This window comes from Mesoplodon mirus, assembly GCF_964341445.2.
Source record: "Mesoplodon mirus genome assembly, chromosome: 18".
NCBI classification, from domain to species: domain Eukaryota; kingdom Metazoa; phylum Chordata; class Mammalia; order Artiodactyla; family Ziphiidae; genus Mesoplodon; species Mesoplodon mirus.
In genome coordinates this window covers 9,981,200-10,006,468 of record NC_138994.1, presented here as the reverse complement: position 1 = coordinate 10,006,468, position 25,269 = coordinate 9,981,200, and the positions used below count along the sequence as shown (strand labels likewise).

General features: G+C 36.0%; 1 protein-coding gene across 4 annotated transcripts in view; it reads right to left on the bottom strand.

Moving 5' to 3' along the window:
* TANC2 (tetratricopeptide repeat, ankyrin repeat and coiled-coil containing 2) overlaps positions 1 to 25,269 on the bottom strand; it is a 354,826-nt gene that overhangs the window by 214,227 nt on the left and 115,330 nt on the right. For 2 of the 4 annotated variants that reach the window (XM_082602709.1, XM_082602710.1), the window contains exon 4: positions 18,256 to 18,438. In XM_082602709.1, coding sequence (XP_082458835.1) covers positions 18,256 to 18,438 — 183 coding nt within the window. The remainder of the gene's footprint in view (positions 1 to 18,255; positions 18,439 to 25,269) is intronic. The other 2 variants (XM_082602711.1, XM_082602712.1) reach the window with 1 other exon arrangement.

Here is a 25,269-nt window from a genome sequence, read left to right as displayed (position 1 = left end):
ACACAAAGCCCGTGCACGGCAATGAAGACCCAACACAGCCAAAAATAAATAAAAATTAAATCTTAAAAAACAAAAATGATACCCAGACCAAGAGATCTGAGTAGTATGTCTTAAACTTGGGAATTCATAAGGATAGGTAGTAGTATTTTGGTGCAAATTTATAGGAGAAAATGTGGCATATTTTCCTGAAAAGTTGAGTTTTACTCAAAGATTTTTTGGGGAAACATTTTTATGATTTTAAAAAAATATAGAACATAGACTACCTTAAAAGGGGAAATATGAGACTTCCAAGAAATTTCCAGATTTGCTTTTAGATGCCCCTTCAGGCTACATCGCATACCCTTTTGTTATGCATTCAAATTCCTATGTCCTAAGGTACTCCGAGGGAAAAGTCCAAGAACTTTTGGACAATGGAGAGGAAGCGTGGAGAATTATTACTTAGAAAATGTTTCCTTTGTATTAAGTACTATACTAGATATTTCACATATATATTATCTTTCTTAATGCCTACAATGACACTACAAAAGGCATTATTTCATTAATTTTATAAAAGAGAAACTTCAGAGAGGTAAACATGTCCCAAGCTGCAGAGCTTACAAAAGTGGTTAGAATGTCTTACTATATAATGTTGGAGTGTGAAGAAGACACATTTATCATAGATATATTATGACTGATGTCCATGAGAAAACAATAACTAGGAATCACTCTTTTAAAATAACTTATCACCAATATGAGACTTTCAATCTTAATGTAGATCCTGAGAGAAATTAGGCACCTATTTCCTAGTAAAAGCTTATTAGTGGTACTAACAATTTTCCAGATATTCAGAAGTGGTATTAGGATGAAAACGTTAAGTTTTAGTTAATGGAAACTAGGGAAGAAACCTAAGCCTTTTATATTTATAAATTTTATATATTATTTATTCACTAGCACATTTCCCCCCAAATGAAAGCAATGCCTACTTTCAACTAAGATTTTACCCAGTTATCTGTTATATGAAAAATATTGTAAAGACACTAAAGGATTTCAGAAAGTAAACCTGAAGATGTTAAACTATTTTGAAATTGAGAGGTTAAACTTTAGTCCGAAGCATGAGGTTTAATTTCTTCACAGAATGCTGCCAGTTAAATCTGCAACTTGAATCCCTAGATACTGAAATAAACTTGATGGCTCTTTAAGAAAACCTAGGATATGATATACAGATTCACCAAATCAACTTAACGGCAGAATCTCTCAAAACAGGAAGCTTCACTAGTGGATTTTAAATTAGACAATTTACAAACAAATATACTTATATACAACCTTTTAGGAATACATACGTTAGGCAAGGACCCAAACATTGAAAAAAAAAAAATCACAGGATGTGCCAAGAAAGATTACATCAAAATGAATAAATCTGATTATTAAAAATACTATCCTTATTAAAAATATCCAAATCAGGGACTTCCTGGTGGTGCAGTGGTTAAGAATCCACCTGCCAATGTAGGGGATATGGGTTTGATCCCTGGTCTGGGAAGATCCCACATGCCGTGGAGCAACTAAGCCCGTGTGCCACAACCACTAAGCCTGCGCTCTAGAGCGCGAGAGCCACAACTACTGAACCCACGTGCTGCAACTACTGAAGCCCGTGTACCTAGAGCCAGTGCTCCACAACAAGAGAAGCCACCGCAATGAGAAGTCCGCGCACCGCAACGAAGAGTAGCCCCTGCTCGCCACGACTGGAGAAAGCCCGTGCACAGCAACGAAGACCCAACGCAGACAAAATAAAAATCCAATCAGTCTTTGTTACTATTAATAAGAATTATAGTTTCAGAGATAATGGAATACAAAATCCTTTGTATACTTATGAGGATAGACTAGTCAAAAAGGAGTGTTAACTTACAATGTACACAGTTATTAAATATACATAAATTTTTAAATTCATATTTTCTTGCATGGCAATGGTTAAAATGTGAATCAATTTATTTAATCTATTAATTATAGGCTTTCATATAAAAGTAAAATATTACTACTGACAGAAATGACAGTAAGTATAAGTGATTAGTACTTTCATTATCCTTTAATACATTAATTCTCCCTATTTAAAGGTTTCTTAAACATTGCGCAAAGTCTTATGTATAGCTCTATAGGCAAAAATCTCAAAAACGGAAGAAGGAATACAAATCAAAATATAGTAATGGCAAACACGAGTAATTTACAAGTAAATTTTTGGTAATTTAATCTAAATTAAAGGAACCCAGTTATGTCCCTGAAGTCTATCTACTCTGAACAACATGTATGTAAGGAGAACAATTTAAGAAGGTGGATAACTACATGAATAAGCCCAGATGAAATGCCTTTTTCTTTTGTGAGGTGGTTGAAGATCAGTCTAAATATTCTAATTTTGAAAAATCAAGTTCCTACTTTTAGTACATTTCTAAGTTACCATGGTTAGCTGAAGAACTAAAAAGAAAAAATAATTAAAAGCCAGAAAATGGACAGAGTCTTTTGAGAAAATGTAACCTATAAATTCAATTTCTCTTAAATTGATAATTACCAAATGGTCTAAAAATACAAGTAAGAATGGTAAATCTCTAATTCACCTTTCTCACCTGGGAAAACAGATAATATAAATCAACATAACTAGCAAATAATGTTAAGTTAAAAAAAAGTCCTTAAACTATGCAAGAACATCCATCTGCAAGCACTCCAGTTAATGAAATAAGAAAGATTTGATGTATTAAGGAAATATGCTTACAAAATTCTAGTTTTCCACATTGATATTTTTTTTAATGTATTTTACTTATAAGGATATTGCAATAGGAAGCAGAAATCTATTCTGGAATCATAATCTAACAAAAAAAGCAATCTGAGCTTCACATTTCATTAAAACATTGAGTTAAACAGCATTCTTTACAATGAAATATTATTTTAAAAAATATAACACTTTAAAAGATTCATATATACACACACACAAGTAAACAAACACAATTAAAAATTAAATAAATGTACCTAATGACATTTCTTAATGGCTTCCCTGAAAACTAAGTGTAAAATTCTCTTAGGTGGCGTTTGCTTTTCTACAAAGCTCAAAGTAGGCCTCATAGCTCAGAAATCCATGTAATACACAAATACTCTACTCATACTCACAGGCTTTAGTTTTTCTTCCTCATTAGTCAATACTATATAGTCTTTTCTCCTGAAAACCTGAAAGGCTTCTTTTTATTCACCGGTTGTGCTGTTATTCAGAGCTGACATGTCAGTAACGATCCACACTTTAATCTTCCCCAGCCAGCAATTCACACTGCTCAGAACTTACTGTGTGTTACAGGTGATACTTCTTATAGCAGATGCTGGTTATGGTCCCAAAGCACAAGTGATGCTCCCGAAGGACCTTAGAACCCCTAACAACATCACCTGCTCCTTTCTGTATCCAGAGATGCAATGTGGTATTTGTTTTGAACAGTTAATGATTTTAAGAAAGATGACACAGACGAGTTCTTTTCATTAGACTGCTTGACATGAGCTTACCCTTTCAGAATACTGCAGCAAATATAGACTGTAAGACTCCCTTAGGAAAAAAGAAATATTTATACAATTTTCCTCTGTGGCGCAGTTTAGTTTACCCTTCTGTTAGAGCAAAATGCTGGAAGAACTGGTTCTTAGGTTTCTAATGGCGCAGCGTTAACATAGTGAATGATTCACGGATGTTCTTAACATTCAGGAGTAACACGGAAGGCTAGCAATGCAGCCCAGGTCCAGAGCTGATGAATGGTGCAGTGCTGCTGTTGTCATAGCAACCAAAGGGAAAAAAGCAGCACCATATAAGGAGCTGTGACATGGATTCTGGGAACGATTTATATTAAAAAGCTGTAAGCTCCTCATGCCTTAAAGCTATTAACTCCTTTCTCACTGATTTCTCCTCAGATTTTACTCTTCTGAATTCCTAAATCAGAACTATGTGTATATTGCAAAAAAAAAAAAAAAGTAACTAAATAAGACACTAACAAAAACTGCATATTGAGGTTTCTAAAAAGATTAGTAATACTTTAGCAAGCTAACATGTGCCTGTAATATCATCACAGTTTATTGGGTTAAATGGTAAAATTAGACAGTGAGAAATAAGGAACTGTCTAAAATGTGAAACAGAAGAAAATTTATTTTTAAATAGAGATGTTAAAAACTTGATTAAATGCCTTTCGTTCAGATGGATCATCAGATAGATCAAAACTGCAGAACCATCAGTTGACTAATATAGTAGCAATGGTTTCAATTTCAAAGAGAGGTATACTACCTCCTACGTTCCTTACAGATGCAGAAAGGTACAAAAGACACTAACTGCCCTGAAAACGCTCCCAGCCTTCACGTGTGATCAAGGAAATTCTTTGTGTCAGTCACTGGTGAGAAAGGGTTACTAGCCCACTCCATGCTTCTGATGAACTTTCCCTTCAGGGCCTGGAGAACTTTTCTCTTGTCATAGCTTCTCCTCACCTCCCTGGAATCCAGAAGAGTCCCTTCTCTTTCAGTGGACAGCAGAATAGCTTCAAAAAAGAACCATGGGAGAAGGGGGAGCTAGAGAAAGTGTCAATGCATGGATTTAGCAGTGGTAACGGCACTCTGCATTATTGTAGACATGGTTCTGAACTGACTTGTTGAGAAAAAAATCTTTCACTAGGCTTCTGAAGCATGGTTCACTGGTACTATTCATCTATTTAGATAGGGCAATTCTATATGGAATTGTTCTGTATCAATCAGTGTGGTTTTCTTTCCCATCACCACATATTTAATGAAATGTTCAGAAACAATGCAAAGCAAAACAGGTAATTTTTTTATTATATTGTTCTCTCTCTTTTTTTTTTTTTTTTGCTGTACGTGGGCCTCTCACTGTTGTGGCCTCTCCCGTTGAGGAGCACAGGCTCCGGACACGCAGGCTCAGCGGCCATGGCTCACGGGCCCAGCCGCTCCGCGGCATGTGGGATCTTTCCAGACCAGGGCACGAACTCGTGTCCCCTGCATCGGCAGGCGGACTCTCAACCACTGCACCACCAGGGAAGCCCTATATTGTTCTCTTATGTGGGCAGCATTACCACTGTAATAATAATTCTGGTATAATTATATATTTGTTAGTCATAGATTTATGTTGCATTACTCTCCCTAAATGATGATAACCTCAGTAAAATGTGAATTAAAAGGACTGCAATGTAGCAGGAAGGACATGCACTTGGCTAGACTTTTGATTGTAGGTATGATAATGGCTCAGTTGCTTACTAGACATAACCCTGGGTAAGTCACTTAACTCCAACCCTCAAATTCTTCATCAGTAAAGTACAGGTAATAACATATTTTCTACTTTCTTCCTAAAGCTACTGTGGAAATAAAATAAAATAATGTAATGCAAAGGCTTGAAATTCTAAAAATCTATGTCATCTTATTTAAAAATACCTAATTACGCAAAATAGCAAAGATGAAAAGGAAAAATGGATTTCAACAGACATGGAAAATAGCCTAAAAGAGTAAATATTTTTTCAGGCTAGTTTTATGTTTGACTGAATATTTGGTGTCAACATATTGCACGTATTTGTTGCAAGGAAACACTTCATTTTAGAACTATAGTAAACAGAGATTCTGTGGACTAGTGTTAAAGGAGTATTTAAGATAATCATGCAAAAGTAATTTTACTGTCCCAACATGACTTATAAACATCTTTAGAAAATGATAACTTGGAGATACAGAAGTATAAGCAATTTCTATAGAATGGTAATACTAAAGATCATGCAAAGTAAGAAACTTGTTTCAAATGATTTTCAATTACTTTCCTCTCACCTAACTAGAAAACTGTAAGGCAAACCTAAAAATGAGCATTTACATTAGATTTGAAAATTCTATGGACAGCACAACTCTGTTCTGTTTCCCTGATAGTCTAATCTATCTAGTGGTTTTTTTTTAATCAAATATTTTCTTGCCCCAATGGTTATTTTTCAGGGAAATTCTCTTTGTGTCTTTAAGAATATCAATAACTCAATACTTCAGGAAAAGGAAGGCAAGTTCCCTTCTCCCCCAAATCAAGTTGAGCTGATCCATGCATTAGATGGATTCCAGAATAATTTTGGAAAAAATGCAAACTTGGACAACAAATCATTTTTCCACTGGCTTTCATTTTAATGTTGCTTATGCTCTGTAGGAGCTGACTGAGATGAGGATAAGGTTAAGATACTTTAAAAGACAAAGTACATAGGTTTGTTTTTGAATTTTTAAAAATTGGATTTAACTTAAGGTAAGGGTAGAAAGAGATTTAAGAGACTGAGCTATTCCCGACTACTAATTTTTAATTCCCTTATGATTAATTTAGGTAAGTCATTCTAAACCTTACACAGAGTTTTATATTCTTTTTATTCTTTTCCCAATCTTCTCCCTTTATAAGCTTTCTCTAAGGAGTAATCATCAGTGTTAAACTCTATAGTGCTTAAAGGCAGGGTAATACTTATGAAGAGGTGAATATATGAAATCTCTATTGGCACAGAAGTAAGAAAGTATCCATCCTACTTATTATAGCAATTCAAGCTTTGGACAAATTTCTAATTTTGGTTTCTTCCTTTCCCAGAAATGGCTACTGTTCCAGATCAGGACTTCAACTTCCAAGAGAAGAGTGATGACTAACAGAGAAGAGAAAGAAATGTATTCTTAAAAATCATATAATGTGGCCTCTATACATGAGCCAACTATTCATCTGGTGGTCAATAAATGAGCTTAAAAAACTGGCAGGGTTGGACATATTGAAAAGCAGTATTTCTGTTTAATGAATGCTATGAATTATCCTCTTAAGGGATTTCAGAGGATAATTTTTATTTTATAGAGTTTTTACTTGATATGTTGACTTTATTACCTAAGCCCTGAATAAAATTTCCTCAAATGTGTGTGATGCTATCTCTACATTACAATTCCAGTATTTGAAAAAGATCATTAGCTGGCAGGTGGCTCTTTCAGAATGTTTTTTATGGATAAGTAGAACATAAAAGGGCATACTGAACTACAAGACATACATATTGATCACCTTTCTCTCACTTAATTCACTAAATAAATCTTCAATTTATGAAACTCACTAAATGATACAGATGTACATATGACTTAAAAAAATAGTCGCTTTCAGAAGCCAGAAATATAGACTTTAACTAGAAAAGGAGGGAACATGTGGATTAACCAACTCTAGCATGTATCAGAACACTGCTCATTATGTTGTCTAAACAAAACAGATCACTCAGATACATAGGTGATTCTCAAATGGCCATATTTCTTACTTTTTTAAAATGCAGCCAATGACATGAAAGAATGAATGATAATGGGATAATAGAAAATGTCCTTTGGAACACTCTGCCCTCTGGTGTTTAAAATGTTCATCAGAGAGGGACTATTCTGTCATGCCGTGTATTTATTACTCTTACAAGCTGAATACATCATTTAGGGCACATAATTTTCTATAATGAGAAAAAAAACATGGTTTAGCATTATAATAAGCACTGTTATAATGTGAATATATATTCTATGCTAAGCTTTAAATAATCCCATACTATAATTTACTTCCTGTTTGGAGAGTCACTAAGAGGATTTTCCTTTGAATAATGGATATTTACTTATTTGCCTTTTATGAAGCTTTGTGACTGAAGAGTATTACTGATGAGCAACGTTATTTAGTACCTACATTCAGTATCTGACACCTTTTTTTTTTTTTTTTTTTTTGTGTGTGTGTGTTATGTGGGCCTCTCACTGTTGTGGCCTCTCCCGTTGCGGAGCACAGGCTCCGGACGCTCAGGCTCAGCGGCCATGGCTCACAGGCCCAGCCGCTCCGCGGCATGTGGGATCTTCCCGGACCAGGGCACGAACCCGTGTCCCCTGCATCAGCAGGCGGACTCTCAACCACTGCGCCACCAGGGAAGCCCCTGTATCTGACACTTTTTAACTGCTCATATTCCATAGCAAGTGGGTAGATAAGTAGGGAAAACAGGGACAATTAATTTTAAAAATAGACTTCCTAGGAACTGTGCCAGAAAACCATGGTGAGTTTTCTGGGGAAATCACAAAGGAAGAATCGACAATGAAGAATCTTTTTTTCTATAAACTTCACTGCCATCTTTAAAAGTGATATTCAACTCTTAGAAACACCACACACTAGCTCAAAAGGTTATCAGAGTTATCAACCAAGTAATTGCCAACTTTTTCACCTGTTAGGATTCTTTTTATTATTTCCTCCCATATAGACTTAAATTTTAAAAGGTTTTATCTGTCAAAAATTTTATTTATTAATTTAAACAGAGATATAATAAACTATTAAATGGAGTTTCAAATAAATATAAGTTGATCACAGAAAGGTGATATAATTTCATCCAAAACAAAATAAGCTAGTCTGTATAATTTTATGACAAGTAAATGTATATTTTCTTTTAGGCTCTTTCAAATATTGAAAATTACATCCAGGGTGTAGTATCGAATGTAACAGAGCTTCATGGTAGTAACTGTCAAATCATACTTAAATGTTTTGACACAGTAAATGCTAGGAACATAGAGAAACTCTATACAAACATTTCTGTATTCCTCTCAGCCCTAAGGTATTATTTTTCCTAGTATACATATTATAGAGGAAAGAGAAGCTCAAAAAGTATTCATCTGTCCAGACATGCAGTTTACAAATGAATGAGTGTAGAATTTTAACCTGGTTCTCTGTCCAACTGGAAAGGCTGGGCTCTTGACCAGTATGGCACTATTGGTTCTTTTGGGCCTAGAGTTCTGAGCCTTAACTCTGCCACATTATAGATATATCAGTATCATTCTTCCATAAAGATCTGCTGACAACAAAACGTTGCTTTATGATGGGTTCTCACTATTAAACATTTTCCTTAATATTAACCACTTGTGCCCCCTGGAACTGTGCCTGCTGTCTGTTCCAAGATTCCCTTGGATTAACAGGTTTCACCTTTTCCTGTTCACACAACCAGTTACATACTGCTGATCACCCTAACATTTAGGGTCTGTTTAGACCTCCTTTTAGTGAGTGTTACCAGATTGTATCTTACTAAGTAGCCTTGAACAATGATAATAATAATATTATAATACAGATTAGAAAACATGCTCAGAGGACTTAAGTGGCTTGACCAAGGTCATACAGCTAATAAATGGCAGAGTAAGGGCTTGAACCCTGCGTAACAAGTATAACTGCCTCCAAAGTTTGCCGAGGTTAACAACAACCTGCCTCCAAGCAAGAGACAGAGAACAATTACTCCCTTTTTTTGCTTTAGTCTTCTCCATTAATTACATTTAAACTAAAAAGGGTAGAATAAACATTGTTAAGAAGTCACTGAAGTCCAAGTTTTGAGTTTAAAAACATATACTTGAAATCCAGGCCCACACAATTTACACTTGAGTTCTAAAAGAACATGAAGACAGGAACATGAAACTACTAATAGCATTCTCTGTAAACCCACGTAAGAAATTAGGAGGGCTACAGGACTAGAAAGTGGGAAAACATGCATTTTAAATAGTTTATAAAAAACCTTCATAAAAGGTAAAATGCTCACTAAGAGCCAATAAAGGGTCACAAAGAAAAGTAATTCCGAAATAATCTCGTGTTCATTTTGATATAGTTACTAGACTAGAAGATAGAGGAAATAACATAGATCTAGGACCATCTTGATACTGGACAGGTCTTAATGAAGTCTCTTAAGCTAGAGAAAGCAGATATGAAAATGGCTTTCCAGGATATAAAGGACTGCCGTGTGGAAGAGAAGATTCATTTATGTCATAAATAAACAGAACTAGAACTAGCAGGTGGGGACAACAGAGGATATTTGCATATGTGTAAATAGAAAATTGATGGTTAAAACTATTCAACAAAATAGGCTAAGTACAAAGTAGAAAGCTTGCCATCACTGAAAATTTTCACACAGAAGCCACTGACTATCCACTTAGATTGCCATGAAAATTAAATCTGCTCACTACGTAAAGCATTTCATACCGTGTGGAACAGAGAAACAGCTCAATATACATTATCTATTATTACTATTACTATTATTATTACCTAAAAGTTTAATAAAACTTGCCTGTAAAATCATCTGGACCTGCTGAGTCTTAGGGTTCTTTGATTTCTATGGTTACTGGGCTAGTCATATTTTTAAGTTTACTTGAGTTAATTTTACAGTTTGTTTTCTTCCATTTATCTAGTTTTTATGTTGTTCTGCTATAAGCCTGTATACTATATTCTGTTACAATAAAGAACATTATTATCCGCAGCTATTTCATTCCTTGTTCTATGTATCACATATGTTATCTCTTCTCTCTCCTCTTTTCCTCTTTGGTGGAAAATCTTACCTGTCAAAGATTGTTCCACTCTCTTAATCTTTTCAGTGAACTTGTTTGTGGCTTCACTGATCAAGAATTTTTATTTTGTTTTTTAGTTTTACTCATTTTTGCTTTTAATTTTTTGATTACTTCTTTTATGTTTACTTATTCTTCTTCTATCTCCTTGAGTTAAATTAATAGTAAATTTACTTTCGGTATTTCTTGTTTTCTAATAAAAGCATTCGAACATACATACACCATATATATATGCACACTGGAAAAAAAGAAATCAATTAGCATATGATAAACACTAAGGTGATGGTACATCTGGTTCCTCCAGGGCAACTGTGATAAGTTGTGTTGTTCCTTTAGGATTGTAGGGTGGTGGAGTTTCTGGCTGCAGTCAGGCCTTCCTGGAGATTCTGAAAGCTATCATAACACTTCACTAAATGTCTTTCTGTTTAGACTAGCCAAGGCAACTCAGTTTTCTACAACTGAGATCCTAACCAAACAACTACTAAGATAGAAAAAGAAAGTAGGGGATCAGCTCATTTGCTTACCAGTTAAATTCTACATCAAAGAAAAGAACACCTCTCAGGAAATTTTTTTTTTAAACACAGATGAAGGCTAAAAATAACAGTTTCACAGGAAAATTATAAAAACATCTTGTTGGGAATTACCCTCATTTGTACTATATGCTATAGTTTTCCTAGGAAGACACTATTTTCTTCTAGAAAATATTAGTCTACAAATAAAAAAGAATACATTGTAGGAGGTAATGACCATTTAGAGAGATAGAAGGAAATGGGAAACTGAGCACAAGTTTATAAAGAACAACTTCTCATAAGTAGGTACTGATAAGAGTTCTGCTGAAAAATACAATCTTGCATATACTTGGCTAAGTCAACTCAGACCCTAAAATGTGAGTATTTGACTCCAGAGGTTCCTGGGCACTGCTGATCCTCACCAGAGGATTTTGGCCCTTTCTCCGCTAAGGGACATTTTGGTATTTTTTTTCAACCTTTACCCAGTAGTGGTTGAATAGAGGTAGGATGACAGAACTACTGTATTTCAGTGGAATATACACAGCAACACTATAGTTGCCTTAAATAATCCCACTATAAATACCACAATGGTATAAATAATGCTTTTACTCTGTATGAGTGACTTCCATTTAAATATGAAAAAAAATAGCAGAAGAGAAAATTATTTGCTCTATACAAACCCTTGAGTTCCTATAAAAATCTAAAGAGATTTAATTATGTTGCAAATTCAGCACATGCAAACATCAAATAAAGAACTCTTTATTTGATAACGTATGTTGCCATTTAGGTGTTCAAAATATACATAATGACAAAGACTGTCTCCTTAACTAAAATTTAGTCAGGCTGCTCTGAGCCCCCTATCTATCTATCTATCTATCTATCTATCTATCTATCTACCTACATACCTACCTACCTACCTATCTACACAGTTTTTAAAAGTTACACTCCACTTACAGTTATTACAAAATATTGGCTCTATTCTCCGTGTTGTACAGTACATCCTTGTAGCCTATCTTACACCCCGCTTAGACCAGTTGTATCAAGAATCCTGCAAAGTCAGTTCGGCAGGAGCCCCACACACTTGATATCTAATTCCCTGGTTTGCTTTCAGCAAGAATTCCCCTACCCTTGATGTCTCCACTTAGTAATTTTCCATCCACTGCCACCCTTGCCATCTTCCGCCCTGGTCATAAATCCCTAGCAGTATTTACTCTTATCCTACAGTAGCATGAGTACACTAAGATAAATCAAACTGTGAAGACTAACATGATCTCTAGGCTCTTTATATTTCCAAAGTGGCTTTTCAATAATTTTCTCAAGACTATATTTCCACTTTATCCAAGATACAAAATGAAAACTAACATTTATCAGAACTAATAAGAACCTGCTGTATAAAAAATTAATTAAATTAAAAAAAGTAACATTTATCAATGTTTATTACATGCTAGGTTGTATGTTTAAGAAATCTTATTTAATCTTCATAGCAACCCTTTTTTTCTAATAAAATTTACTAAAGTACACCTTGAATTCCAGTGTTTCTAACAATTGCAAGATAATTATTCTTACGTGACGAACATATCATAAGTACACTACAATATATCAGACTATGTAGACTATGTATAGGCTCTTTTTAATGTCAAAATAGCTGTAAGCAATTTTCCCAGGATGTCTCAGAAAGAAGTCAATGATTCCATTTTATTAATAACGTATTTTAAAATAATATTTTGGCCTTAGCTAGCATCTAAAATAACTAGGCTGCAGCATGATCAGACTGGTTACTGTAACTTATTTACCATCTAAATTGGATTGCCACTTGGTCATTACAATCTATTGGTAGCAAATACTTTAAAAATAAGGCCAAAAAATCTTTTCCCAGAGGCTAATACTAATTAGTATTCCCAGATACTAATCCTTTTGATATCAGTATTTTAAGGTTACTCCTCAGGAGAGGGACTTACTTAAGGCTATTAAATAAACTACTTGAAGGTCATCTTCCAAAGGCTCAGAATTCATATTTGACAGCTGACAGAAAGTCACCCAAATCTATTTTAAAATTATAATAATGACCGTTGCTAACATTTATTGGACTACTTATTCCATGCCAGACGCTGTTTTATGAGCTTTTACACAAACCAACTCATCCAATTCTCTTATAGTCCTATGAGGTAAATACTATTATTATCCTTATTTTAGAAACAAGGAAACTGAAGTATAGAGACGAAGCAACTTTGCACAAGTTGACACAATTAGAAAAGGGCAGTCAGGGTCCATTTTGTTATATCGTCTCATGAGATACACTGGGTTTTACACATAAAAATACAAACATGATAGAAGGATATAGAACAAAATTCATGTCATTCTCCTCCTGCTTTTGAGTTAGAGCTATCCTATCTCCACTCCACCACCAAATGAATGCACCTGTGATGTGTGTATGTTTGCATATCATTTAAAAACACAAGTGGATTACGATTATTGATATTTAGATTTTCATTTTTCTACTACATAAACAATATATATACATATACATACACACATATACATTTCAAATTTGTTCAAATTTATTTATAAAATACTATCTTAGCAATACAATTGTTGTGTCAAAGATTATGTGCATTACAATTTTGATACATATTTCAAACTGTTCTACAAAAAGGGTGTACTGGAACTTCCCTGGTAGCACAGTGGTTAAGAATCCACCTGCCAATGCAGGGGACACGGGTTCGATCCCTGGTCCGGAAAGATCCCACATGCCGTGGAGCAACTAAGCCCGTGGCCACAACTACTGAGCCTGCGCTCTAGAGCCCGCGAGCCACAACTACTGAAGCCCCCGTGCCTAGAGCCCGTGCTCCACAACAAGAGAAGCCCGCGCACCGCAATGAAGCGTAGCCCCCGCTCAACACAACTGGAGAAAGCCCGCGTACAGCAACCCAATGCAGCCATAAATAAATAAATGAATAGATAAAATTTTAAAGACTTTAATGTAAAAAGGGTGTACCAATTTACAGCCCTACTAACAGTATGAATACTCAAACTTTAACTTTTACTAAACCTACGGTGTACATAGTAGGCAGACAGTGTAAATTCATTAAGTGTTGAATGAGTGAACTACTGGCATTCCCAATTATCTGTATTTTAAGACGTGTGCTGAGGGGCTTTATGATATTATGCACAAAGCATCTGGAAAAGGTCACGGAGCAAGAATCCAGAGGACGGGGGCAATCTCATGACCACAGCTACTGGGGCCAACGGTATGTCTCTGCACACTCTCTTCCACGCCTCCCCCAATGCAGAGCAACATCCACTGAGCAAGTGAACCTGGAGGCTTGACTAACCTCTAGGTCTTCTAGTTTCCCTATATTGGCTTAAACCATTTGGCTATGTTACTTTTTTTAACAAAAAAGTCTTAAGTGATATACCAGATGCCTTGGGTGAGTTGGTTAAGTTCTCTAAACCTCAATTTTTTCATTGGTAAAATGAGACACATTTAGGGTTTAAAGGCCTAGGTATTAATCTTGGCTCTGACCGTTTCCTAGTTGTATCATTTTGAGCAAGACATTTTACCTAAGATTTAATTTATTCATGTGTAAAATTGAGATACATGTGAAGAATACATGAGTTTACATGTGTATGTCAACACAACAGGCACTCAAATGAGAATTATCATTATTACTATTACTCATTAAAAAGTATAATTTTTAAAATGTGCAAAGTTTTAAAGTTCCAAACTGGTGTCTAATGCTAAAAGAAATTTTTAAAAACTTCTCACCGAATTTAATAATTTTGTTAACAATAGCAGTGAACACATTCTGAGCATTTATTATTTGCCAAACACAGTATTAAGCAATGTGATAACCATCAATGGGTTATAGACCTGACTATCCATGAGGTAGGAGGTATTGTTAACCCCATTTTGCAGAGGAAGAAACAGAAGCAGGTAGTAGTAAAGTGACTTTCTCAGAGCTGGGATACAAAATCAAGCAGTATGACCACAGAGCCTGTTTTTCTCTTGATCACTTTTATGGTAACTTGTTTCTGTACAGGATAGTGATATATATTCTAAATATACATATTTAATATATACATATATAATTAGTTTTCCAGCTTCCAATTACATGTCTTTATTCTTGAGCAAACCTTTCCCATTCTCACTCCCTCGAGACTAAAGAGAAGTCAAAGTATTTGGAAATGGACCTTCATATACACCTGTGTGTAGAAGACAAACACGCTGAGAGCACAAAGGTTATACAATAATAGGAAAAGGTTGCTCCATTATGTTTTACGAGATAAAACCAAAAAAAAAAAAGATTGTCTTTTCAACCTCTACTAACTTGTTAGAAGTTAAAGATCTATTAAAGATCAGGAAAACACACCCAAGGTTAATGAGATACTCCAGACCCCCATACTCTACTCTTAGCACATTTGCCACCAAGATATGATTAAAAGCTATATCAGATCATATTATATCCCATTCCAGCTCTGCTTAAAATCCTACAGAGTAGGTTCCTTACCATGATTCTAAAAACTCTGGCTTCTGCCTACCTCTTCAATTATTTCATACTCCCCCCACCTCTGACTTACTTTGCTGACAACACGCCTGCCTTCTTTCTAACCCTTGAACATGCCAACGCTGCTTTCTGCTTTAGGACTTCTGTTCCCACTGTTCCCTCTGCCTGGAAGGCTCTGATCCCAGATCTTCCCATGGCTGGCTTCTTTTTGTTATTCAGACCTCAGTTCAAATATCTCCTTCTCTGACTCTCCCTGATCACTTCATAGAAAGAACCTACCTCTACCCCAGTCTTTCTCTATCCCTTTTCCTAGTTTATCACCTTCACAGTACTAGTTACTATCTAAAATTATTTATTTATTGGTTATATGTTTATTATCAGTCTCCCTCCCAAATGGAATATAAATACCTTGAAGGCAGGAGACTCAACTGTCTTTTCCTCTATTCTGTTTACTGTATCTAGAGCAGTGCCTGGCATATAGTAGGTCCTAAACAAATATTTGTTTAATGATTAAGTGAAAAGCACGGAAGAGGGCTTCCCTGGTGACGCAGTGGTTGAGAGTCCACCTGCCAATGTAGGGGACACGGGTTCGTGCCCCAGTCCGGGAAGATCCCACATGCTGTGGAGCAGCTGGGCCCGTAGGCCATGGCCGCTGGGCCTGAGCGTCCAGAGCCTGTGCTCTGCAACGGGAGAGGCCACAACAGTGGGGGGGAAAAAAAAAAAAAGCACAGAAGAATAATGAGCAAACTACCCTGACCATAGCAGAGACAGGAGACTAAATATTAGAAAGTCAGAAAGAAAACAGAAGAAAATAACTATTCTGACCCTGCTTATTCAGTTTGGTTGTAATATGAATACAAGAAAGACAAGGTAGTTGGAAGTTTAAATGAATGGAAATGCATAAATTAGGAAGTGTAGCCCTAATGGCCATATTAAATTAACGTATTTTGTTAAGAACCATTCTCTGAAGGACATTTCCTTATGGTCAGTTAATCTTTTCCCATACAAAGTTCTTTTTACTTATAACAAAATATAATTAGGAAAGGAAAGGTAACTGATGAATAATCTACTAAATAATGTTTTTAATTTAAATTTCAAAGTAATTTAATTCCAGGTTAAACCAGAAAATTCTTATCATCTAATTCACTTGGCAGAAAATTGGCCACAGAAAAATTTTCATGGCATCCTCTTTCAGGAGACAGATTTCTTTCATTCAGATATTTAAAAATGTGTTCTCAAACTTCAAATTCTTAGGCCTCTGACAACCTCTTCAGTAAATAAAATTATCTGAGAGGATGCTTATACTTCGAGCACTGTAAAATTAAAACTGAATAGTTCATACCTGTAATTAACCAAGTGTACTTCCTATCACTGCTTCCCTGTACTATCTCTGTGATATCAGGCATGGTGCTGACTTTGTTAGTATATGTATTTATCTTTTAGGTCATCTAAAGGTTGTCTATTTAAGTTAAAGTTCAAACTGGGATAGGCTAATGGGATAGGAAAGTGCTATCTCTAAAACCTCAGGCAATTCAGCTAACTTCTATAAGGAAACTGAATTTTTCTTACTATTTCTTTCAATATGTGCAGTAAAATGAAGCATATCACTTGACAGCCATCAGATTTGATTATCTGTATTTTCAGTAATCAGTAATACCTTAAACTGTAAGAAAAAGCAGGGATTTCTAAGCACTGAAATTTTTATTCAAGCCCAATCACATAAAACTTACCCTGTTTTTAGATAACAGAAGGAATAAGTATTTTAGTAAAATGTTATTAAGCTACTTTACTGATTTTTACCTAATGACCCAAGAATCAAAGTAGACTTTGACTCAGTCATTTGAAGATGCCTAAAAAAAACAATAAAAAAATATAAGAGGCATAACTTATGCTTTGTGCAGGTTGTAAAGAAGCATAAGTTATGCTCTGTAGAACTACAGAATAAAGAAGTACTATTATTTTAATGAAAATTATAAACATTGTAAAAGTTTCATTCAAAATAGATGGAAGAGTGAAAAATCTCATTTCCCCCTCTATCATCTTATTTTCTTTTGAATTGCCATTCAGTAATCAACACTACTGTCTAACTCAATGCCAGACACATAGGAGGAAGTCAATATAGCCTTTGGGAATGACTTCATTTCTTGCCTCCATACAATCATAATCCATTCAATACCAGTCAACTTACTGATGTTGATATAAACTAATAATGTTAAAAGAAACCTGACAAAGTGATCCAGGTGTACGTATTTTCGCACATAAGTATCATTTAATATATTAAAATTTCTTCCCTGAAAAAGCTTTAAGGGATAAAAGTTCATTTAATCAAGACACAGTTTCATACCTAACAACTTGATCTGACTGCACAATGCATACTGTGAAATCATATTAAAGTCAATCCACAACTTATGAATTATAGTAATTATCCTAACAAGTTGGAGTACTGTACCATGGAGAGGTAAATATCTAGATCAGCTTTTAAAAATAGGTATGAAATATACAAATCAGGATTTCAAACTGATGTACCTTTGCTAAACTATGAAGCGTTTATTATTCTAAAATTACAATATCTCCATTTGGTAATCTGACATGAACAAGCTGATAAATGCAATCAGAACAACCGTATATTCTGGCAAAACTGAAAATTTCCTGAAAGCCTAGAAAAATATGTCCACAACAGATGGATCATTTAGGAAATAAATACAACAATCTGTCAAATGGAGCACTATTCTAATTCCCTAAACTAAAATCAGTAGGAGCTCCACTTTCCAAGAGTCTGTGACATTAGTAAGGCCAAAGATGAAAAACCTAGAGATGCACATAAACATATCTGATATGACCTAGAGTGCCACACTGTTAGGTTTCCTGTTAAATATACTAAATTTAGGTAAAGTCCTTACCAGTTAACTTCTTCACAGGTTGGAGCCGAACACTGATAGACTGATGTGTGAGTAAGGGGGAGGATGGAAGAGAGCGAGACATGCCCTCCATAATCCGAATGTGCTGCATACCTTCACTCACTGGAAGTGGTGGGACGGCGTAGTCTGGCTCAAAAGCACAGTCGCTTTCTGTGGAGATGCCACCTGTTACACAGAAGAGAATGGGAGAAAAGAGCTGGTGAGAAAATATTCTTCTACTAAAATTCTTCTCTATTAAAATTTATCTTTTTGGATGACTCAGCACAGTGCACACTGATATTGATTTTTCACTGTGAAAAGAAAATAAGGAATTCCCAGCACACAGATTCCTTTCTACATAACTGGGTACTTAACTTCAGGTTCAGCACTAGGAAAGTGAACATGAATAAGACAGGATTCCTCCTTGTAAGGGGCTCACTGTCTCATGAACAACGTAGTCATATAAAAAGTAATTACAGTACAATGCAACAAGTGTTAAGATTACAGCAATGGTCTTCAACTGTCCCTGAGAAGACAAACACGAAAGAAGATATTCCCCTGCTTGACAATCCAATCTGTGCAATTCCTAGTAGGGTCACTGTAACTCTATTTCTTATTCTCTTTCTCCAAGAATGTACATGAAAATATAAATGGGTAAGACTAACATTATATGGTTGATTTTTGAATCTGCTCAAACATTTAAAAAAAGAGTAAATGATATGCTGTTTACTTCCACTTACGTACTGTTGACTTCTACTTCTGGTAATGGCAGATTATATACTTCAGACCAACCTTTCCCTAAGGAAACTACAACTATATACATTTAAAAAATCTTCCTGAAGACACTGGAGAGTTAATAGCATGATGAAGAATTACAAGGAGAAGACTGAGACATGGTATTTGGGGCCACTCTTTACTTTGTGGCATCTGAAAGGGTAAGAAGCCATTGACAGTTTTACAGCTGGGAAGACAAGTACTGCAATGGCTGGAGAACCAAGTTGCGAAGGGGGAGCTGGTAAAACTCCAACACTTTTGTTTGGAACCCCAAAGGGCTACATTCTATGAGTGAGTATAAACCCAAACTATGGACTTCCCTGGTGGCGCAGTGGTTAAGAATCTGCCTGCCAATGCAGGGAACACGGGTTTGAGCCCTGGTCCAGGAAGATCCCAGATGCCGTAGAGCAACTAAGCCCATGTGCCACAACTACTGAGTCTGCGCTCTAGAGCCCACAAGCCACAACTACGGAGGCTGCATGCCACAACTACTGAAGCCCACACACTCTAGAGCCTATGCTCTGCAACAAGAGAAGCCACCGCAATGAGAAGCCTGCGCACCACAACAAAGAGGAGCCCCCGCTCTCTGCAACTAGAGAAAGCCCACATGCGGCAAGAAAGACCCAACGCAGCCAAAAATAAATAAATTAATTTATTAAAAAAAAAACTAGACTGGCCTTTACAGGACTGAAGCTCATCTCCAAATGTCTACCGCAAAATTTAATTAAGGCAATCTTGGATTGCTAGTCCCTGACAAAAACAAACATAAATCTTCTTAGAAGAAGATAACATCATCACAGATCTCAAAATACTTCCACAATTTTTCATATACAATACTGGTCCTTAACTAACAATAACAAAGAGAGAACATGAAAAAAGCAAATCAGAAAGACCATGCAAAATAGTCTCAGAGGGAATACAGACTATGGAATAATAAGACACAGAATTTAAAGTAGTATGCTTAACACCAAAAAGATTAAAATACTTAAGAATGAATTTAACCGAGGAGGTGAAAGATCTGTACATTGAGAACTATAAGACACTGATGAAGAAACTGAAGACACAAATAAATGGAAAGATATCCTATATTCATGGACTGTAAGAATTAATATTGTTAAAATGTCCATACTACCCAAAGTAATCTACAGATCCAATGTAATCCCTACCAAAATTCCAATGGCATTTTTTCACAGAAATAGAAAAAGCAACTCTAAAATTTGCATGGATCCACAAAAGACTCTGAATAGCTAACATAATCAAGTAATCTTGAGCAAGAAGAACAAAACTGGAGGCACAACACACTTCTTAATTTCAAGTATATATTACAAAGCAGTAGGAAAACAATTTGGTACTAGCACAAAAACAGACACATAGATCAATGGAACAGAATAGAGAACCTAGAAATAAACCCATGCATATACGGTCAACTAATCTTTGACAAGGGCACCAAGAATATACAATGGGGAAGGGACAGTCTCTTCAATAAATAGCACTGGAAAAACTGAATATCCACATGCAAAAGAATGAAACTGGATCCTTATCCTACACTATACACAAAAATCAACTGAAAATGGGTTAAAACTTAAACCTAAGACCTGAAACCATAAAGCTCTTAGAAGAAAACACAGGGGGAAAAGTCCATGAAATTCATCTTGAAAATGATTTTTTTTGGATTTGACATCAAAAGCAGAAGCAACAAAAACAAAAGCAAAACAAGTGAGACTGTATCAAACTAAAAAGTTTCTGCACAGCAAGGGAAACCATCAACAAAATGAAAAGGTAACCTACAGAATGGGAGAAAATGTTTGCAAACCAAGTATCTGATAAGGGGTTAATACTAAAAATATGTAAAGAACTCATACTCAACAGCAAAATAAAACAAACAAACAAAAAACCTAATTAAAAAATGGGCAGGACTTCCCTGGTGGCGCAGTGGTTAAGAATCCACCTGCCAACGCAGGGGACATGGGCTCGAGCCCTGGTCCAGGAAGATCCCACATGCCGCGGAGCAGCTAAGCCCACGCGCCACAACTACTGAGCCTGCACTCTAGAGCCCGTGAGCCAGAACTACTGAAGCCTGCGTGCCTAGAGCCCGTGTTCCTCAACAAGAGAAGCCACTGCAATGAGAAGCCCACACCCTACTACAAAGAGTAGCCCCCACTCACCACAACTAGAGAAAGCCCACGCACAGCAACGAAGACCCAACACAGCCAAAAAAATAACTATAAATAAATAAATAAATAAATAAAAATTTCTTTAAATGGGCAAAGGACCGGAATAAATATTTTCCAAAGAAGACATACGAATGGGCAACAGGCGCATGAAAATGTACTCAACATCAACAATCATCAATCACAAAAATCAAAATCACAATGAGATACCACCTCACACCTGTTAGGACAGCTATTACCAAAAAGTCAAAAGATATTAAGTATTGGCAATGATGTAGAGAAAAAGGAACCCCTATACCCTGTTGGTGGGAATGTAAATTGGTACAACCCTTACAAAAAACAGTATGGAGATTCCTCAAAAAATTAAAAATAGAACTACCATATGAGCCAGCAAACCTACTTCTGAGTATATATCAAAAGGAAATAAAATTACTATTTCACAGAGATACTTGCACTCCCATGTTCACTGCAGCATTATTCAAAGTAGCCATAATATAGAAACAATTTCAGTGTCTGTCAATGGATGGATGGATGAAGAAAATGTGATTTTACACACACACACACACACACACACAGGCACACACACACACTCTCTCTCTCTCTCTTTCCCTCTCTCTCTGAGGAATATTATTCAGCCTTAAAAAAGAAGGAACTCCTTCCACTTGCAACAACAGGGATGAACCTGGAGGACATTATGCTAAGTGAAATAAGCCACCAGACACAGAAAGAAATAATCTCCATGTAATCTCACTTATATGTGGAATCTAAAAAATAAGGTCAAAATCATAGTAGTAGAGAGGAGAGTGGTGGTGGCAAAAGGAGATGTTGGTCAAAGGGTAAAAACTTTCAGTTATTAGATGAATAAGTTCTGGAGACCTAATATACATCATGGCTCCTAGACACAGTCAATTACTGAGTCAAAAGTGCTGAGAGTTTCTATTGAGAAATACTGACCAAATGCTGTATTAAAATTGTGTGTCATGTTATGTAAAAAGAAAAAAATTAACAAGCTTAATATTTAAAAAAAGTAAATGTTTAGAATTTCAGCAATGAATTATGAAAATAAAAACTCAATAGATGGATTGAAAAAACAGATTAGACACAGATGAAGAGAGAATTAGCAAACTGGAAGATAAAACATTTGTGCATCAAAGGACACTATCAAGAGAGTGAAAAGACAACCCTCAGAATGGGAGAAAATATTTGCAAATCATTTATCTGATAAGAGTCTAGAATTGAGGGGACTTCCCTGGCAGTCCAGTGGTTCAGACTCCATGCTTCCACTGAAGGGGGCACAGGTTCAATCCCTGGTTGGGTAACTAAGATCCCACATGCCAGACTGGCACGGCCAAAAAAAAGTTTTTAAAATAAAAAACTTAAAAAAAAAGTCTAGAATCAAGAACATAAAAAGAACTCCTAGAACTCAACCACAAAAAGAGACACAATGCAATTTAAAAGTAGGCAAAAAGCTTGAGCAGACATTTCTCCAAAGAGAAACGTACAATACAAATGGACAATAAGCTCATAAAAGATACTCATATCATCAGTCATTAAAGAAATGCAAATCAGAGCCACAGTGAAATACCATTTCACACCCAGTCGGATGGCTATTTAAACAACAACAACAACAAAGAAGTGTTGGTAAGGATGTGGAGAAATTAGAACCTTCATACATTGCTGGTGGGAACATAAGATGGTACAGCTGCTGTGTAAAACAGTGTGGCAGTTCCTCAAAACGTTCGACACAGAATTACCATACAACCCAGCTATCCCTCTTCTATGTATATACCCAAAGGCAATGAAAACAGGTTTTCAAGCAAAAACCTGAACATGAATGTTCACAGAAGCATTATTCATAATGGCCAAAAAACAGAAACAACTCAAATGTCATTAACTGATGAATCAATAAACAAAATGTGGTATATCTATACAATGAAATATTATTTAGCAATAAAAATATGAAGGCTTTATTCATGCTACAACACTGATAAACTCTGAAAACATTCTACTAAGTGAAAGAGGCCAGACAAAAAACAATGTCACATGTTGTATGATCCCATTTATATGAATGTTCAGAATAAGCAAATCCAGACAGAAAGCAGATTAGTGGTTGCCAGGGATGACTACAGGAATGGGGAGTGACTGCTTAATAGGTACACGGTTTCCTTTTGGGGTGATGGATTATATAGCAGTCATGGTTGCACAACATTGTAAATGTACTAAAACCACTGAATTGTACCCATTAAAACAGTTAAAATGGTAAGTTACCTCAATTAAAAAATATTACATAGCTATTTACCACCTACTCACATATTTATTCAAACCAGAAGACTAGTAATCATTCATTTCTTCCCATCACATCCCATTGCAACAAATGCAATAGCTATTCTGCAGATTATCAACCTCATATAGAGTTCAAATCTACCATGTTCTCTTCATTTCTCCTATCACTACCATAGTCCAGATCACTATTACCTTTCCCCCAAACTTCTGTTGGTAGAAATCTAGGACTTATTCCTTATCTTTGGATTTCAAAAATTTTACCAGAATAGGTCTTAACTTTTTAGTTCTCATTAGTCACTGGGTCCTTTCCTTTACTATGTTGACCAATTCTTTTCTTCCAACAGTTCTCTTCTCTTTCTCTCTGGAACTGTGATCAGATGAAATCTCCTAGACCTATTTTTCAAGTCTTTTTATTAATAGATTTCTAATCTTTGGGCTTTCATGAATAGACATGAGACTGATTTATATGGAATTATAGTATTTTACAGGTTTACAAAGAGGCATGCCACTAGTGTAATAATTCCCTAAAGAAAAATCAGCACTAGATTGCTTAAAGACAATATATCTAGAAGAATGCATTTGATTTAGTGAAGTATCTCTTTTCACTTGAAACGTTCTAATGTTAAAACTTAGCTGATAGGCTTCCCTGGTGGCGCAGTGGTTGAGAGTCCACCTGCCGATGCAGGGAACACGGGTTCGTGCCCCGGTCTGGGAAGATCCCACATGCCGCAGAGCGGCTGGGCCCGTGAGCCATGGCCGCTGAGCCTGCGCGTCTGGAGCCTGTGCTCCGCAATGGGAGAGGCCACAACAGTGAGAGGCCCGCGTACCGCAAAAAAAACAAAAAACAAAAGAAACTTAGCTGATAATTTTAGAATCTAATAATACTCCTTAAGGAATAATACTGCAATTAGTCCAGTATGGATGTCCTAGTTTACTTTTTTGCTTAAAAATATTTTCCTCTATCTTCTCTGCTCTATAAATACAGAGAAAAAACTAAAAATATATGTTTCAAGTAAAGAAAAGTACTGGTATGCATTAACAGAATTTGACTGTATTAGTCAGTTTTTCTTGGGTAACTAATAACCTCAAAATCTCTGTAGTCTACAACATTCACCTTTATGCTCATGAGTCTGCAGATTGACTGTAGGTCAGCTGATCTTGGTTGGGTTATCAAGTTCAGTACTATTCCAATGTGTCATTCATATTGGGCCTAGTCACTGAAGGGGCAGTGAATATGTGGGGCACACTCTTGTCATGGTAGATCACAGGGCTGCAGGAGACCAAGTTAAATCAGAGGAGCATATTTAAGACCTCTGTTCACTAATATTTTACTGGCCCAAGCAAGTCCAAGAACAACATCAATGGGGCATGGAAATACACCTGGTGCATTTCAGTGGGAACCACTGAAAAGCTGCATAGCAAAAGAAATGGATGTATAATTTTATAACAGGAAGGAAGCAAAAAATTTGAAATCCAGTTTACCAGGACTTCCCCGGTGGTCCAGTGGCTAAGACTCCACACTCCCAATGCAGGGGGTCTGGGTTCAATCCCTGGTCAGGGAACTAGGTCCCACTTGCCACAAATATTGAGTTCACATGCTGCAACAAAGATCCCGTATGCAGCAATGAAGACCCCCGTGCTGCAACTAAGACCCCGCACAGCTGAGTAAAAAAATAAACGTTAAAAAAAAAAAAGAAATCCAATTTACCAAGCATGTAAGATGATATTTACTGGTACCCCAAATTACTCAATCTTCATTTTCCTGCCACTCACTTTTCCTGCTATAATC